Source organism: Dendropsophus ebraccatus, chromosome 13 (assembly GCF_027789765.1).
Source record: "Dendropsophus ebraccatus isolate aDenEbr1 chromosome 13, aDenEbr1.pat, whole genome shotgun sequence".
Taxonomy (NCBI): domain Eukaryota; kingdom Metazoa; phylum Chordata; class Amphibia; order Anura; family Hylidae; genus Dendropsophus; species Dendropsophus ebraccatus.
In genome coordinates this window covers 18499116-18518564 of record NC_091466.1, presented here as the reverse complement: position 1 = coordinate 18518564, position 19449 = coordinate 18499116, and the positions used below count along the sequence as shown (strand labels likewise).

Sequence of the window (19449 nt, the reverse complement as noted above, 5' to 3'; positions counted from 1 at the left end):
GTCAATGAGTACCATATCTATATATAGTGCGCCCCTGCTGGACACTCCATCGGAATTACAATGGATGTGTATGTGAATGTAATATACAGCGTTTTTGATTGAATACATTTATGGAATACTTAAGGGAGCAAGTGTCCTTGCTCCCTAAAGTATTCCATAAATGTATTCAATCAGTACATCACAGTAAGCCCGCCGAACCGCTGCCGCTCTGGGCTACACTCAACTAATACTCTCATCACCTGGCTCGTAGCATGAGCAGGTGATGGGAGGTAGTAGCTGGGTTATATGGTTGAAATCGCCGCCGCCGATGCTGCCGCGCAGGGGAGGAGCTCATCACTGTGCAGCAGCTATCATCCCCCTCCACTCCCCCCTCCTGCTTCTTCCGGGATCCGGGCAAACTTTACACTATCTGATGGCTGACTCCCCGCCCGGCCGCCGCTCTCCGATCACACAAACCGGCCGGGGACACGATCGGAGAGCGGCGGCTGGGCGGTGAGTCAGCTATCAGATAGTGTAAAGTTTGCCGGATCCCGGAAGAAGCAGGAGGGGGGAGCGGAGGGGGATGATAGCTGCTGCACAGTGATGAGCTCCTCCCCTGCGCGGCAGCATCAGTGGCGGCGGCGATCTCAGCCATATAACCCAGCTACTACCTCCCATCACCTGCTCATGCTATGAGCCAGGTGATAAGAGTAGTAGTTGAGTGTACTCCAGAGCGGCGGTGGGTGTTCGGTAGTGGCGGGCGTTCGGTATCAGCGGGTGTACGGTAGCGGCGGGCGGCGGCGGTTCGGTGGGCTTACTGTGATGTACTGATTGATTACATTTATGGAATACTTTGGGGAGCAAGGACACTTGCTCCCCAAAGTATTCCATAAATGTATTCAATCAAAAACACAGTATATTACATTCACATACACATCCATTGTAATTCCAATGGAGTGTCCAGCAGGGGCGCACTATATATAGAAGTCAATGGTACTCATTGACTTCTATATATAGTGCGCCCCTGCTGGACACTCCATTGTAATTACACCCACGGTTCGTGACGTCACGGTTTTTTAGAGAATCTGAAGTCTCCCTGATTTACTACATTAAGGGAAATAGCCCTATATGTGCATTTCCCATAATTAATGTACATTTCCATAAGTAATAACATATTAAAAAATAGTTTTGGCCGGACTTCTCCTTTAAACCATCAAGCAGCCAAGATGCAGCACTGGAGACTGGATTTCTAGGTGTTAGTTTTTGTTTTATTCGTTTTTAAGCTGCTGCATCCAGGTGTCTGTGTTGACATTGCTGCCTGTGCTGTTCTTATGTAATATATATATGTAATAATTGCTAAAAATTATTTTGGGCCTGGACAATGCTCCAGTGTAGCAATACCATCACCACTGGCTGCAAATGTGTTATTTAATCCACTGCTATATCCCTAGAACACAAAGGAATAACCACTGATGAACACCCCTTCAAAACACAACAGATACATCCTTTTTGTGCATCGTTTAAACTCTGCCAGGTAATAAAGCTCAGTTGTTGTTGTTATTATATTTGTATAGTGCCAACAGATTTCGCATTACTCAGTTCCATTTAAGTGAACTGGACTGAGCTGCAATATTAATTAAGGGCCCGTTTCCACTGAGAATAAGAGGCTGAATTTACGAGTGCAGTTTGCGTTGCGGATTTTCCTTTAGATTCTGCCTGTCCTGTTGCTTCAAAGGGATTTATTGTGTGCCTCTAAAAGCGCACGAGAAATCCCATTAAAGAAATAGGACAGGCAGCAACGACGGCTGTACTTTTTGCGAAAAGATACGTTACCTTCTTCAATGGGATCCCAGCCAGAGCATAAACACATAGTATACACTCCAGCCGGGATCTCTCGCAGCGCCACAAACTGACATGTCAGTTTTCTGTGGTCACTATTCAGTGAATAGCGGCCGCAGAAAACCTTGTCAGCGCACATTATGGGGCGAGCTCCATAGTCTGCTGTGGGGAGTTCTGATGCGGGCGCGCACGGATGTGCCTGCATCAGAACTCTGCGGGGCCAAAGATCATCCGGCTGGTACTGCAGTATGGGCCAGGATAAGCTTTTCAGAGACCGGCCGTTCTGTGTCCCGGCCGCTCTGTGTCAATATGTACGGAAAGTATTTGGTTTTGCTATTCTGACTGTACCAGCTTAATTTCAATAAGGAGAATTGGTACTTTATAAAAGCTGCTACATGAGGGCTCTCACCCAGCCCAGCTAATCAGAATCCTACTCTATACTGCTGGTGGGTTTCTCTGGATTGACCCATACACTTCCGATTTCCTCGCCCCTTAGGTGGCACTAGTGGTTTCCGCCTTCTAAGAGTACCGGTCACTAAAAATAACCTTTGATATGTCATCAGACATGTCAAAAGTTATTAATCCCTCTGGGCCACCGCTGTGATCAGGAGATATAGCACAGCAGCCGTACCATTTATTCCCTGGCTGTACTTCAGTTATTAATACTACCTAGACGGACAGAGGTGGTGGCCGGGGAGTGGATGGTGCTACTGCCGATGCTGTATTCTCTCCTCTGCTATATCTCCTGATTCCATCAGGTCTCAGCAGTGAAACTCTATGGGATCAATAACTTTTGACACGTCCGATGACATAAAAAGATAGCCAGCACTCCACTCCATTTCTAGAATAGGGACTTTCTCTATGGGGTTCACTTTTAAGGTGGTGAGATGGTACATTCTGTTTGATCAAAATGGTTTGCCAAAAACTCATTGGGGGGGGATTTAGCAAACATGGTGTAAAGTGAAACTGGCTCAGTTTCCCCTAGCAACCAATCAGATTCCACCTTTCACTTTCCAAAGAGTCTGTGAGGAATGAAAAGTGGAATCTGATTGGTTGCTAGGGGCAACTGAGCCAGTTTCACTTTACACCATGTGTGAGAAATCTCCCCTTATGTGTGTACGACAGAGAGAGTATTACGGCTCAGTTTAGGACTGAGAAGTAAGAAGGCCGCTATGTAGTAGACAATACTACTTCCATATATCTCTGATTTCAGTTTTTTTTCTGATGGATTCCACATAAACCAGCCAGTAAAACACTGCAATTTGCTTGCACAGACTCTGTATGTAGGAAGGTGCTCAGGATTACTGCATTACTCAGGAGCCTGTCATATCATCAGCACTAAAGGTTATTCCTATGAGACAATCATATGTTCATTTTCCAGCATACATTTTATAATCTTACATAAAAAACATGATTAGAAAAAAAAACAAAAAAAAAACAGTTTTACATTTATCAATAGAGGACACTGAATTCTGATATCACTTAAGTATGGAGGTGCAGACCCTCTCTATCCGGTGACGGCATAAAAAGGCCCTTGTGTGTGCTCGCCACTAAACAAATAAACCATGTAAATGATGCCTGGTACATAGCTTAAGAATACTTTAAGTACTTATTTTATGTACTACTATCTGGGGCCTAACTAGAAATGTCTGGGCCCCATAGCAAACATTACATTAGGACACCCCCCCCTCCCCCGACTGACCACAAAACTGTTAAATTATTGTATTGCCCCCCAAAAGTTATACAAATCACCAATATACACTTATTACGGGAAATGATTATAAAGTGCTTTTTTCCCTGCACTTACTACTGCATCAAGGCTTCACTTCCTGGATAACATGGTGATGTCACTTCCTGGATAACATGGTGATGTCACTTCCTGGATAACATGGTGATGTCACTTCCTGGATAACATGGTTATGTCACTTCCTGGATAACATGGTGATGCCACTTCCTGGATAACATGGTGATGTCACTTCCTGGATAACATCTACTATACATCCGGTATGCAGTCCGGAGCCGCATTCCAGAGTCCTGGGTGATATGCTATGCAATATATATTTCTTCAGCAATTGACGCTCTGAAATTAGGGTGCCGTAGCACATTTTTTGAATTTGATGAATTTTTCACTGATTATTGTACTTAGTATTTTTTTTAATTTATTTATGTATTTATGAGAGCATGTGCACTTTAGGTGACATCTACTATGAGTGTCAATGTCTGAGACATATTTGGTTATACAATATACAGGATCTGGAGCCAATATTGTTTTGGGGCTGCGGTGGGAGCGTCATATATATTTCAATGCGTTTTCCCTGTTATGGTTCACCCTTATTGGGTTTTTAGGTGTTTTTAAGTGTTTGTCCATTTGCTTTGTTTGTCATTGTATTTTTTGATAATAAAGATGCTATTGAGATATTGATTCATTTGTCATACGTCTGTGGGTGCGCCATATACTGTTTTTCTGTGCCTATTTATAGTACTTCCTGGATAACATGGTAATGTCACGACCCGACTCCCAGAGCTGTGCGGGCTGTGGCTGCTGAAGAGGATGATGGCAGGGGGACACTGAGGGACACAGGGCCCTGGAGGGACACTGAGCATCCCTCTGCCATGATCCTCTCCAGCAGCCACAGCCCGCACAGCTTTGGGAGTCGGGTCGTGACATCACCATGTTATCCAGGAAGTAAAGCCTTGCTGCAGTAGTAAGTCCAGGGAAAAAGCACTTTATGTGCATGTCCCGTAATAAGTGTATATTGGAAATTTGTATAATTTTGGGGGGGCAATACAATACTGTAATAAAAATGTTCACCATATTTTCACCGTAACTGCAAGTGCTGGTGAGGGCCGCTTGCAGATAAAGGGACATTTGTAGCAACCTGAATACCCGTTCGGCCACCAGGTGCTATAAATTATGATGGCTCAGGAGGCCTAATGCATTGCGGGAGCGGACCCGCGGGGCCCCTGATGCGGCAGTCTGCGTAGCAGCCGCTATGGCAGTAGTTCAGACCCTGATGTTAATTATAAACCATTGAAGTAGAGTCATTAAAAAGGGTTTTATACGTCGGTCTCTTCTTCTTCTTGCTTCCAGGACAAGTGCTCAGGAGCAGGACCATCCAATCACTGGCTGAGATGAGATACCGTTGCAGCCAGTGATTGGTTGAGCTGTCAGGTCCCGCTGCCTTATGGGCAAGAAGAAGAAGGAAATTCTGAGAATCTGAGTTAGAGGAGCAGAGCAGTTGGGGGGCTAGGTAAGAACATTTTTTTTGTGCTAAAGTTAAGGGGGTTATCCAGTGCTACAAAAACATGGCCACTTTCTTTAAGAGACAACACGACTCTTGTCTCCAGTTCAGGTGCGGTTTGCAATTAAGCTCCATTCACTTCAATGGAACCGAGCAGAAAAACCCCACCCAAGCTGTAGACAAGAGTTGGGCTGTCTCTGGAAGAAAGTGGCCATGTTTTTGTAGTGCTGGATAACCCCTTTAATTGTGCCAAATTGGTTAATGAGGTTTTGGAGGCTTTAAAAGTCATGGCCTAGTCTTAAAAAAAAAAAAGTTACCTGACAGATGATTCCTGACACTCCTGCCGATCAGCTGCAGCCTCCCTGGGTATAGTTCTGTACATCTCCTTTGGCTGTACCTGGGATTGCAGCTTGTCCTATTCAACAACGCATTCCAGATGAATTGCAATACCAGGTACAGCCACTACTGAATGTATAGAGCTGTCCCCAGCTGTGCACAAGCGACACTGTCCTTTCCATAAGCACTAGATGTTGGACCAACAACAATCTAATACTGATAATTTTAAGTCCCAAAAAAACCATCAAGAGGTGCAAGTGTATGGATAAATTTGTCACATCTTAGGTCTTAAAGGAGAACTCCAGTAAAACATAAAAATGCAGAGTATGGGAACATACTTACCCATCCCCATGCCCCCGCAGCGTCACTGCACACTGACCTCCTGCAACGTCCCGACCCAGCCCAAAAGGTCCACTTAGCCAGTCAGTGACTGAGGTGGGGCATCTCTGTACTTCCTGCCGGGTCGTGACAACACAGGAAGCAAGGAGAAACGGGAGAATGAATGTGAGCTGGTCACCACACATGGGCCGCAGGGGTACCAGGATTGGTAAGTATAACTTCTTCATTGTAATCCAAAGCCCATGCATTTTTATTTTTCACTGGAGTTCTCTTTTAAGGACAGGTGATGTTCGTTCTTTAGCTATAACAAGTCTTTGGGAAAGTTGGTGGCTAATACTCCCTCTGCCTTAACTCCCCCATTATCTTAGTATTTCCCACAGTACAGCCAGGTCAGCCATGATGACACAGTAACAGTGGTTCATGCCTGTGTACCTTAGGTGAAGGATAATGTATGTATACTGAATTAAATCAATAAACATATAAAACTAATATCCATCGTATAAAGACCATGTTACAAAATGATGCTTGAACGTTAAAGCTACACGTATGAATAATGGATGTTACATCGAATCCAACAATTAAATGCTTTACCACACATCATGGGCATTACAGAATATATCATCAAAATTACAAGAAATATAGATGTCACCCATTTATCTTCTGCAAGAGGGTCATGAGTGCCATCATGCAGTCAGCGCTTGTATGTGGGTACTTCCATGGTCACACAACATATGGGCTTTTAAGGGAACCTGTCACATATATACAATATGTAGGCATCATGTTATAGAGTAGGGGGAGCTGAGCAGACTAACAGTTTTATGGCAAAACAGTCAGAAGTTGTATTTAATTCATGTATATCTCTGCTCATTCTGGGTTTATGAGTCCAGTGGGCGGTCCTATTCAATGATTGACAGAATCCCCTGTATAATTTAAATCAGTGTTTCTACACCTGTTGTTGCAAAACTATACAGTGGTACCTTGGTTTAAGAGTAACTTTTGCGTTTTGCAAGAAGAGCTTTGGATTAAGTAACTTGGTGTAAGAGCATTGCTTTTGTTTAAGAGCTCCCGGTACTGGGTGGGGACACGAGTGGGGGAGGGGCATGGTCTGCTTAGCGGGGTCTACAGCACTGTACTCTGACCCAGGAAGTCTCCCTCACCTTCCAAATCATGGCAGATCCACTCCAGGCTGGGGCTTACATCAGGGGACAGGACTGTGGAGGTAATCTCCTCATAGCTGTAACCCCTCTCTTCCCGGACAGAGAGTGCTGCTATACTGTGCCCTGCTCATTCCTTCACACTCAGCTATTCACATTGCTGTACAGAGAAGTTTCTGTCACTGCCCTCCTGCACAGCTCTGTGATTCTCACTTCCTGATTGGTCCATGCTGAACACACACCCCTTCCCCATTGCTGTCATGTGACCACACAGACCTCTGACAGCAGCCCTGCTTCTCTATTCTAGCCTGTTGTACTACGTTACTGATTGAATCTGCAGTTCCATTCTGTATCTACAAACAACTGTAGTTTTTTCAGGTTTATGCACTTACTATACATTATACACCACATGCTGATTGCTATACTATACAGTTACAGCTGTTTCTAATTGTTTGTTTCATCTGTCCTACATATTATTCAGAATTTTAAAAAATCATTATTTTGGGGGTGTGGAACCAGTTGTCTGCATTTAAAGAATTTCTTATGGGAAGTTTTGCTTTGGTTTAAGAGTGAATTTGTATTACAAGCGCAGTCCGAGAACGAATTATGCTCGTAATCCAAGGTACCACTGTAACTCCCATCATACAACAGCTGGGAAGTTACAGGTTGGGGAACATTAAGACTGTAAAACAGTTCTGCTTGTGAGAATTAAGAGGAGTTGCATGTTGGGTGGCAGCCCCAGCACTATAATATTTCAAATAATGATCAATCAATACGTAAATGTTGGAAACCTCCTTCAAACCTTGCATCACATGGGCAACTAATGGTATTCACCAATGATGAGAGTTAATGATGGGTTATAAGTACATGGTGTATTATGGTATGGCTGGGTTCACATTCATCTTGGACGTTCATCACAGGCTCCATTAAAAATGTAGGATACAATTTAACATTATGTTGCACTGTAGGCTGCTAAAACCTGATGGACCTCATTAATGTCAATGCAGGCTGCTGGGCACTAGATGTGAGCGAACTTCGAGTTAAAGTCCGGGTTCGGCAACTTCTCTGAACGTAACTACTCAGCATTTAAAGGGGTATTCCAGCGGGGGGGGCATTTTTTTGCTGGGACTAGGGAGGAGGTGGCCGAGGGAAAAAGACGTCCACTCACCTCCCCGATCCCAGCGGCGGGTCCCGCATTGCGGCGCTCCGGTGCCTGGTTCCCAGCCGCTTCCGGGTGTCTGACACGGGCCAGAGACCGGCTGAGCGGACCTGAGACGTCACGTCTCGGGCCCGCGTCAGACACCCAGAAGCGGCCGGGAACCGGGCACCGGATCACCGCGATGCGTGACCCGCCACTGGAACCGGGGAGGTGAGTGGACGTCTTTTCCCTCGGCCACCTCCTCCCCGGTCCCAGTAAAAAAAGTGCCCCCCCCCCCCGCTGGAGTCCCCCTTTAACTCCCTGTGTCTGGAAAAGGTGGTTGCCGACCTAGGTCTGCCAGCAGAACAAGGATAAAGTCTATGGCTGTATCCATACTATCCATACTTTAAGTTCCTACCGCAGGGACTTAAAGTGACTCTGTACCCACAATCTGTTTTTAATCCAAACTCTGTCCTGGGGTCCGCTCGGCAAGTGATGCAGTTATTGTCCTGAAAAACAACTTTTAAACTTGCAGTTATGTGTCAAACTGGCGTGGCCTAGAGTGTCTGTGCATTAGGACTCTATTCCACCGGACGATTATCGTTCAGATAATCGTTAGAATCTAAACAATAATCGTTCGGTTGAAATGCAGTTAACGATTAACGACCGAACGAGAAATCGTTGATCGCTTTATAAGACCTAGACCTATTTTTATTGTTGCTCGTTCGCAAAACGTTCGCATTGAATAAGACATCGTTCGGTCGTTCGCAATAAATACGAACGCAATAGCGAAGAAATAGCGAAGGAAAAACTATCGCAATTACGATAATAAGTAACGATTATCGTTCAAATGGAAATGAGTGAACGTTTTCAGGTCTTTCGCAACAGCGGTCGTTTGAGACCGCAAACTATAATCGTCCGGTGGAATAGGGCCCTTAGGCTGGCACAACCTCTCAGTCCCTCCTCCCCACCCTCTTCAACATTAGGAATGCTCCAGGCAGATTTTCTACTATTCATCACCTGTGTGAGCACGGCACATGGCCTGGATCGTTAAGGCACCTGGGGTCTAGCGCTGTGTCCTGCTCCTGGACCTCAGCTGTTTGTCTTCTTAACTCCCCTCTGGCTACGTCACAACCTGGTTGACGAATGCTCGCTCAGTCAGTCAGTGACTGGGGTGGGACACCGCTACACTCACTGATTGGCTGAGTGGGCTAAATCCCACCCACTTGTGACATTTAACCCGGGTCGTGATGTACCGGGAGGACACCCAGCGGGGTACAGGAGCACAATGATGCTGGTGTACTTTACTGGTGTAAAGTAAAATTGTATTTGTTGCCGCTAACAACCAATCAAATTCCACTTTTCATTCCTCACAGACTCTTTGAAAACTAAGACAATTCTACTTTATACCAGTTTAATAAATCTCCCCCACTGTCCTTATAATTTCTCCCCACCCCCTGTCCATATTAATTTTTTGCCCTCCTTTAAAAATTATGAAACATCCCACAAAAACTAAGCCCACATACTGCCACATTGACAGGGGGGGAACACAGGGAAGGGGGCCATTCACTTAAATAACACACATTACAAAGTTGTATAACTTTGTATTGTGTGTTTAGTGAATAAATGTTAAAACACCGCACTACCCCCTTTAAAGGGCTTTTCCAGAACTTTCATATTGTAGCCTTACCCTTAAAGGGGTTGGCCCCTTTTTAGTAAAATAGCTCAGTGCACAGTATTAGTAAGTGTACTCACTGTATATACTGACAGCAGCTCCCTGTGTACCTCATAGAGCTAAAATCAGACTCCCCTCCTTTAGGCTGTGCTGTCCTGCTCTGTGGTGAGTCTGTCTATAAGATGGCTCCTCCATGTCGGCCATTTTATGGAAAGACTCACCACAGAGCAGGACAGCACAGCCTGGAGGAGGGGAGTCTGATTTTAGCTCTATGAGGTACACAGGGAGCTGCTGTCAGTAAATGCAGTGAGTACACTCAATACTATACACTGAACTATTTAACTATAAAGTGGCTAACCCCTTTAAAAGGGGTTGTTAAGTCAGGACCCCTGTTTATGTACTGTCCATGGAGGGAAGGAGTAAACAAAATAACACACACTTACCCCTCTGGTTGGACACTGGCACCTGTATTCTGCTGCTCCAGTGCCCAATGTGCAGTCGCTTCCAGGTTCTGAGACATTCAGCAGCAATGGCAGTGCCTCATCTCTGCCACTGAATGGCTACACCACGTCTCATGACCTGGAAGCGACCACACATTGAGGACCGAGCAGCGAAGTACAGGCGGCAGCCAGGGAGGTAAATGCATGGTGTTTTTTTTTCACTCACCCCCTCCCCAGCCATAGGGTAAAAAGGGGTCCTGGACAGACAACCCCTTTAACATAGGCCATCAATATTAGATGACGGGGCAAGACTGTCATTACCCAAGCTGATCAGCTGAATTAAGGGACCATGGTACTTGTGCGAGCACCACAGCCTCTGCACTAGGGCTGGGCGATTATACAATAAATTAATCACGATTAATTGTGCTATATGGGGTGCAGGTGCCATTGTTATATGTAAATATACATATATTTTGGCGCTTGCACCCCATATAGCAGAGCAGTCAACCTATAATCAGGACCCAGGCAGGACAAGGACACAGACCCAAGACCACACACACCCGCTGGATACACACTTCCGGGCCTAGCTCGACCTCATGCCTGGAAGCTTGAGCCCGTTGCTCGCCGCTCCTCTCCTTTGCCCACAGGATGCCGCGACCACCACCGCAGCTGCCCAGCACCGCAGTGACACACAAGTGTCCACCGCTGTAGGATGAGAGCCAGGAGCGGTGTCTGTTTAAACTTGCCAACAATGGAAGCCAATCTGCGGCAGCCTGGAGAGGAGTCCCCAGAGCTCAGGGAAAACAGTGGCAGTAAGCCCCTGCAGTGGGGAGAAGCAGAAGCAGGTGGATCTCTTGCCAGCAGCTTTAAGTCTAGGAGGTGGCAGGGAGGGCCGGGAGTAAAAGTTGTAGGCGTGGTGGGTAATTAAAGGGGTAGTGCGGCGGTAAACAATTATTGACAGAATAACACACATTACAAAGTTATACAACTTTGTAATGTATGTTATGTCTGTGAATGGCCCCCTTCCCCGTGTCGCACCACCCCCACCCTTGTACCCGGAAGTGTGGTGCGCTATATACATTCCTGTCACGTGCCGACTCCTCTCCGATCTTCAGTCTGCGATGTCGTCTTCGGACGGCCAGGCCGAATCCCTCCGAGCGTCCTGACAGCCGGCCGCCCTCTTCAGCGTCATCAGATGCTCAGCCGCGATTGGCTGAGCCAAACTGCTCAGCCAATCGCGGCTGAGCAGCTGATGACGCGGCCGCGTCATCGGCTGCTCAGCCGCGATTGGCCGAGCACAGTTATGCCGAGGGCGGCCGGCTCTCAGGACGCTCGGAGGGATTCGGCCCGGCCGTCCGAAGACAACATCGCAGACTGAAGATCGGAGACGAGTCAGCACGTGACAGGTATGTATAGCGCACCACACTTCCGGGCCATTCACAGACATAACATACATTACAAAGTTGTATAACTTTGTAATGTGTGTTATTCTGTCAATAATTCTTTACCGCCGCACTACCCCTTTAAACTTGGTGCCATCAGTGAAAAAAAGACCAACCAAAAAAGCGACCCGCAGAGGGTCAGGTCGATTTTGTTTCATTTTTTTGATGATTAATCACCCAGCTCTGCACTTCATAACAGACACCGCTCTAAAAATTCAGGAGCATTTCTACCTAGTAGTGTAACTTGTCCTTCTGAAGTAAACCAAATAAGAGCTGCAGTGTTTAAAGCGCTGCCCCTTCAATCAATCGATCAGTCCCAGAAGTTAGATCTAATTAATAGGCTACCCTAAAGATACTAAAAACCACATTACTGTACTAACCTCCATCTTAATTCCACAGTCCACCTCTCCATCATCAAATGTTAACGTGTACCTGCACTTTTAAAAGATTTTTATAAGCCTTCATCACTGGAAAGGATCACAGGATGGAAGAAGTGACACCACAAAAGCAGCCCTGGTCCAGGCACAGTGTTAAATATAAAGGGATTACATTCACAAGGCAGCATTGTTTACATAGAAAAAAACGTAAGTATTTACATAAGGTACAGTGGCCCTGAACCTTGTAAGTGGTCAGAGATACGAAGGAAGCCTTCGTAACCCGGCACTCACCAAAGTTTGTTTATTCTGTGTAACGTGGTACAAGGTCCTAATAAACAAGCATAAATGAACTTTGGTGAGTGCAGGGATACTTCTTTACTATTGTTAGGAATTTGTCCTACCACAAGCCCCACCACAGCACAGAGTGCCGTCCCATTCCTGCACTATATTCATTTAACTTCCAGGCACAATGTGGACTCGCTGGAAGAGGCTGACAGCCTCACAATAAATGTACACAGTCAACACCCTCTCACCTATGTAACACTAAGCCCAGCCACCATCTCCTGTCTTGGTCTCTTTGAGACAGATTTCCCTTAACGACAGGCAGTGGACAGCATGGAGAAGAGATGTGAAACACCTAGTAGCCAAAACTTTATAGCTTTTGGGTAAGAGAACTTTTTAAGTAACTGAAGTGATTTACCAATATGAAGTGAAATCACATAAGCTTTAAATGGATAGCAATGGTATGAAATGACAGTGACCATTTATGAGATTATACAACATGCAAAAAAGAAACAGCTATATAAATAACCTTCACCCCGGCACCCAGGGCAGAGCCCCGGATACTTGCCTCTTCTTGCAAGTCCCACTCCGGAAGCCAGTCCTGTCATGGAGAAATCGCTGCCTGACGGTCTGCAATCGATATGTAAATGACAAGAAATGACTCCGACGTCCATAGGAAATCACTGGAGCAGTTATTTCCTATGGACGTCAGACTCATCTTTCGTTATTTATATATCGGGCGCAGACCGTGGGTTGGTGATTTCTTCATGGTAGGACCATCTTCTGGAGCGGGACTTGCAGGGCAGGGTAAGTATCCAGGGCTCTACCGGGGGGGGGGGGGGGGGGGGGACTCTGCCCTGAGGGCCAGGGTGAAAGGTTTCCTTTAAAAAAAAAATTTGCCAAGATATACAACTTTAATGTTTTTCTGTGTGTCTTCTTGGTTATGGACACAAACAAGCCTCCTGTAGTCTGACTTTATTGAGTACTGTTTGCTTCATTTCTTTTTTTTTTTCAGATGCTTTGAACTAACTTGTTTGATGGTGTATATGCGTGAATCTCGAAGTATGAGTAGCTAGAGTTTCCAATAAAATCAAGATAGTCACCCGTCGTTTTGGGGTTCTTGTCTCTCCTTAGTGCAGAGCAGAGTGCTTGCTGGGTTAGAAACCTTTGATGTGGCTCAAAGGGGTCATTGTTTCTCCTTGAGGAGCCAGACAGCTGACGGTTACAAGGACGTTACCACCAATAGGGGGCGCTAGAGACCATTTTCTTCCTATTGGTTGAGAGCTAATTTGCACATATTTACCCAGGGAGCACTACCTGTAAGACTTCCTGCACCAGTAGGACTTCACAACTAAAAACAATACTCCAAGAGTTATGGTGTATCAACAGCTTTTCCTCCAACGTTCATTTGTCTACAAATGGGGACTATTTCTGCATTTTAGAGTGGTAGGGAAGGCATCCCATGTGTCAGCGAGGAGCAAGATGGACTCTTTCTAAGCATTGGCAACCTGTGTTTTACTATAATCTCTAGTGACATCTCAAGGCTCAAAAACGAGTTAGACACTACATTATAGGCAAGCTACCCCAAATAAGGGGCATCTTCTAAGTCTTTAATAAACATGTTTCTTTATACCACCATAAAAGGAGATTCTTTACTGTACAAGCAGTGAGACTATGGAACTCTCTGCCAGAAGAAGGGGCCTGGATATGTTTCAGTAGTGTAACATTACAGGTTAGGCCCCCTTCACACATCCAGTGTTCTTATCGGGAAAACCAGATACATTTTCAGACCCGTTGGGGTCTATGGGGCACGGTTACCCTTCAGGATTTTTCCTTAACTGTGTCCATGCAGGAAAATAGCTTCAGGACAGCTCCAGATGCAAATTTGAAATCTGTCAGTAATTCCGGATGCATTACATAGCAGCCCAGGCCAGAGCCGCCAGGTGCTGACGCTGGCCCTTTAACTGTACAAGTGCATACGGTAAAATGCGGCACTGTGACTGGACCGAGAGGCATTAGCTCCTAACCCTGTCAAACGCTCTTGTGGCCGAAGGCTGCAAGAAGTGGGTACATCCTCAAAGGGTTGCAGAACATGGCGCAAGCAGCACCAGAACAGTGAAGTCGCAGGGGAGCACCGTTGCAGCCGGTGAGTATGTTTCTTTTTTTCCTCCTCCGTTCTAATGATCAGGAAATACTGATGGTTTCCTGACACGTCCTGAAAGGCTTACTGATCAGTGTTTATGGACCACAAAAACCACCACGGGCGTGTGAAGGGGGCCTTATAGTCATATTCTGGAAAAGTGTTGTCAATCCAAGGATTTATTCTGATCAATCATCAGATTAGGATTTGGGAGATAATTTTTTTCCCCTACGCTTGAGTAAAATTAGTTTGTAGATCATTGGGGGGGGGGGGGGTCCTCACTCAAAATAGATTCAAATATTGTTTTTTTGAGGGGGTTTTCTTCTCAAAGAAAATGAACTATGAGCATGGTGGACCTGGCAGTAGGTATCAGGAAATCTGGGGGGGGGGGGGGGTTGCAGTGAGTTATTTACGAGGCGCTACAGGCAGATGACTTCCTTCTGGAGAGTGGCGCATTTGCATGCCATTTCCTAGGGAGCATTGCCCAGATGACAGTCTCCACAAACAGAGGCATTATCCCTGAAGAACTAACTTACTTTCATATAAAATAGGGGCCCCGGAGATCAGGATGGAACGTAATGTGTAAGACCAAGATTAAATGTACATTTTTTCAATGTAAAGAATTTCAACAAAATTTATATATATTATATAGGGACACAATTAAAGATTTTTATTGCAATGCTGTGTCTCATAATACCTCGGAGAGGGACCATATGGGACCCACATAACAGATCAATACATGGACTGCAACATCGGGTCTCCAATGCAATTCAGAGCACAAGCCTCGGCCAGGCAGAGAAGATCATAAATCCCCCTGATAGCCTATATAAAATATAGGTCTTCTCCATCACCATATAACACGCTGTGCAAACCCTGCCTATTACTGTACATGTTGTACTCGTATGTCACGGTACACACTCTGTATCATTTGGCATTAGCCATGGCACAGGATGGTGGGATACAAGCAATGGATTCCCCCTCCTCATCCAGATCAGCACCGCTGTATATGAACAGCTCCATGTCAGGAGGAGGGGGAGGAGGGGAGGGAAGGAGGGAGAGGGGGATTCCCAGAATATATAGACCTTTCCATCCTTCTACAATGCTTTCCTTCATCCCTACGATGATATCTGCAAACCCTTAAAAAAAAAAAAAAAATACACGTCTCCATTTCATTGCTCATCGAGCGATGCAAAGAGGAAGGGACCACCATCCGAGAAACAGGGTCAGCTGCAATATCTGCATTGTACCTCGTAAAAAATCTGCATTTCAAAGCCAGAGCAAAATAGCGGCCCGTCCGTTTAACCCCTTCGCTGCCTGCATCATTTTTAGTTGCTGTTTGCACCGGAATCCCCCCTCCCCTTTCCCTTTTACATTGCAGATTTTCTGCCCTCGGCTCCTCGATAATAATACATCCAGATCGCTCATTTCAGGCTCTCTGCCTCCTTCGTACGTCACTGAGCTCGAAACTCCGATACCTCCTCCGTTTCCCCCAAATAAATAAATAAATCACGAAGAGGAAAAAAAGAAAATGAGATCTACAGGCGGCGATGGAGGAAGGGAGGCATTTGCTTCTGATCTCTATTAAAGGGACAATCATTCTGAACACACACACACAGGGCTGGTATAGCAGAGCCGCTCTGACACCACGTACTGATACAGCACACAGAATGATGATGCCCGGGCACGCAGGATGGTGATGCCCGGGCACACAGGAGGATGATGGGATGATGCCTGGGCACACAGGATGACGATGATGCCCGGGCACGCAGAATGATGATAATGCCCGGGCACGCAGAATGATGATGCCTGGGAACACAGAAGGATTAGGATGATGCTGGGGCATGACAGATGATGATGCCCGGGCACACAGAAAGATGATGATGCCTGGGTACACAGGGTTATAATGATGCCCAGGCACACACAGGAGGATGATGATGCCCAGGCACATGGGATGATGATGATGCCCGGGCACACACAGGAGGATGCCCAGGCACACAGGATGATGATGATGCCCGGGTACACACATGTGGATGATTATGATGCTTGGGCACACAAGCTGTACAGGAATGGAGTGCTGCTGCTGCTGCCCCTTCTCCCCCCAGTGTAAGATTTGCAGCTGTACGTCCCCTCTGCAGCGTCCACCACGTTGTGCTTGCAGCAGTCACAGCTCGGGATCAGGCATTTTTTTTGCAAATGACTGCAATCCTTATCCAGTCTCCATGGGTGGATTTCCCAATTCCTGCCCTCCCCACATCTAGATGGATGTGTGTACCGTCTATTGACAAGCCACATATGGCTGTGTCACCTACACACAACACAACATGCATTACTATCAGCGGATGGGGGACTGCAGGAACCATCATCATCATCACACATGAGACATACAGGGGGGGATTTCCTTGCAGGCAGGCAGCCCTATGGGTGATGTATGGGGGTGTATGGATGATATATAGGAGATGTAAAGGGGGTGTATGGGTGATGTATAGGTAATATATAGGGGATGTATGGTTGATGTATAGGTGATGGATAGGAGATGTATGGGTGATGTATAAGTAATGTATAGGGGATGTATGGTTGATGTATAGGTGATGGATAGGAGATGTATGGGGGATGTATAGGTGATGGATAGGAGATGTATGGGTGATGTATAAGTAATGTATAGGGGATGTATGGGTGATGTATAGGTAATGCATAGGAGATGTATGGGTGATGTATAGGGGATGTATGGTTGATATATAGGTGATGGATAGGAGATGGATAGATGTATGGGGGATGTATAGGTGATGGATAGGAGATGTATGGGGAATGGATAGGAGATGTATAGATGACGTATAGGGGATGTATAGGAGATGTATAGATGACGTATGGATGATATATAGGGGATGTATAGATGACGTATAGGAGACGTATGGGTAATGTATAGGTGATGTATGGATGATATATAGGTAATGTATAGGAGATGTATGGATGATATATAGGTAATGTATAGGTGATGTATGGATGATATATAGGTAATGTATAGGTGATGTATGGATGATATATAGGTAATGTATAGGAGATGTATGGATGATATATAGGTAATGTATAGGTGATGTATGGATGATATATAGGTAATGTATAGGTGATGTATGGATGATGTATAGGGGATGTATAGGTGATGTATGGATGATGTATAGGTGATGTATGGATGATGTATGGATGATATATAGGGGATGTATAGATGACGTATAGGAGACGTATGGGTAATGTATAGGTGATGTATGGATGATATATAGGTAATGTATAGGAGATGTATAGGGGATGTATAGGTGATGTATGGATGATATATAGGGGATGTATGGATGATGTATAGGTGATGTATGGATGATGTATAGGAGATGTATAGATGACGTATGGATGATATATAGGGGATGTATAGATGACGTATAGGAGACGTATGGGTAATGTATAGGTGATGTATGGATGATATATAGGTAATGTATAGGAGATGTATAGGGGATGTATAGGTGATGTATGGATGATATATAGGGGATGTATGGATGATGTATAGGTGATGTATGGATGATGTATAGGAGATGTATAGATGACGTATGGATGATATATAGGGGATGTATAGATGACGTATAGGAGACGTATGGGTAATGTATAGGTGATGTATGGATGATATATAGGTAATGTATAGGAGATGTATAGGGGATGTATAGGTGATGTATGGATGATATATAGGGGATGTATGGATGATGTATAGGTGATGTGTGGATGATGTATAGGGGATGTATAGGTAATGTATGGATGATGTATAGGTAATATATAGGTGACAGCCCTGGCTGCTGGCTGCAGGGACCTGTGTGCGGCTGCAGATGCTGCCCGGATAGATGGGATGTAATACTGCAGAGAGCTCGGGCAGCACTGGGCACAATGGGGATGGAGGATAGGAGGAGGATGCTCTCCCATCAGCCAGGTGCCATTTTGTAGCGGCAGGTTGCCGGCTGGAGCCCCTTCCTTCCTTCCCAGCCGCTGTCATGTCAATGGGAAGAAGGAGGAGGGGGGACAGTGCAGGACGCATACACACACATAACAAGCGGCACCGCTGCGTTATTTACCTGTCAACACCCCGACGCGGATTTGGTGGTCGTGATTAGTAAGGATCATGCCCTCGGCCGCCATCTTCCTTCCGCCGGAGCCGCTGTCACCGGCCGCTCAGTGAGCAGGAGAAGCCTGGGCTGGGAAGAGCGGGGAGTCAGGCGGCGGAGCCGAGCGCCGAGCACATCCAACCCGGCCGAGGGAAAGACGGAGACGCTGAAGGGGGAGGAGGCAGCCAGGCGTGAGCAGCGCACTGCCGATAGGATCGAGTGAGGAGAGGGCTCCTGTCAGGCTGTGTACAGTGAGCGGCGCCGGGGTCAGCTCAGTGTTATAGAGCAGTGCACGTGCGAGGCGGACGGCTCACCGGCACCGTGCACACGGACGGGGGCGGCTATTGTCCCCCGCTATCAGCCGCCTCATGTCATATACCGGGTGCGCTATAGCGCGGGGTACAGTATATAGCGCTGCATGGGACGCCTCATTCTGATGAGTGGGGGGACCTGCTGTATGGAAGAAAACTTTACTGGAATGGACCATTGTGACTGGAGGGGGGGGGGGGTCTAGTTTTGTCATTATTTTTGTAAAATTACAGCGAGAACTGCAGCAAATCTCTAAATTGGTCTGTGTGACTATTACTATGCTTAGTCCTGGAGCCTCGTGCAACACTGTGCTGACTGTGGGCTGTAGTACTTATAATAGCCCTACCATACTATGACTGAATAATACCACCATACTGTGCCTGATACCATACTATGACTGAATAATACCACCATACTGTGCCTGATACCATACTATGACTGAATAATACCACCATACTGTGCCTGATACCATACTATGACTGAATAATACCACCATACTGTGCCTGATACCTCCATACTGTGACTGAATAATACCACCATACTGTGCCTGATACCATACTATGACTGAATAATACCACCATACTGTGCCTGATACCATACTATGACTGAATAATACCACCATAC

General features: G+C 46.0%; 1 protein-coding gene and 1 long non-coding RNA gene across 15 annotated transcripts in view; one reads left to right on the top strand and one right to left on the bottom strand.

Moving 5' to 3' along the window:
• The window catches only part of GPHN (gephyrin), a 237088-nt gene extending 218217 nt beyond the window's left edge, over positions 1-18871 (bottom strand). For 13 of the 14 annotated variants that reach the window (XM_069950657.1, XM_069950656.1, XM_069950661.1 and 10 more), the window contains exon 1: positions 18487-18565. In XM_069950657.1, coding sequence (XP_069806758.1) covers positions 18487-18550 — 64 coding nt within the window. In that variant the 5' untranslated portion in view covers positions 18551-18565. Of the gene's footprint in view, positions 1-18486 lie in introns of all 14 variants that reach the window. The other variant, XM_069950663.1, reaches the window with a different exon arrangement.
• Positions 4928-13345, top strand: LOC138770727 (uncharacterized). Its single transcript, XR_011359493.1, has 3 exons — positions 4928-5069; positions 11984-12168; positions 13259-13345. It is a non-coding gene; the product is annotated as an uncharacterized lncRNA (long non-coding RNA).
• Positions 18872-19449: the final 578 nt, after the last annotated feature.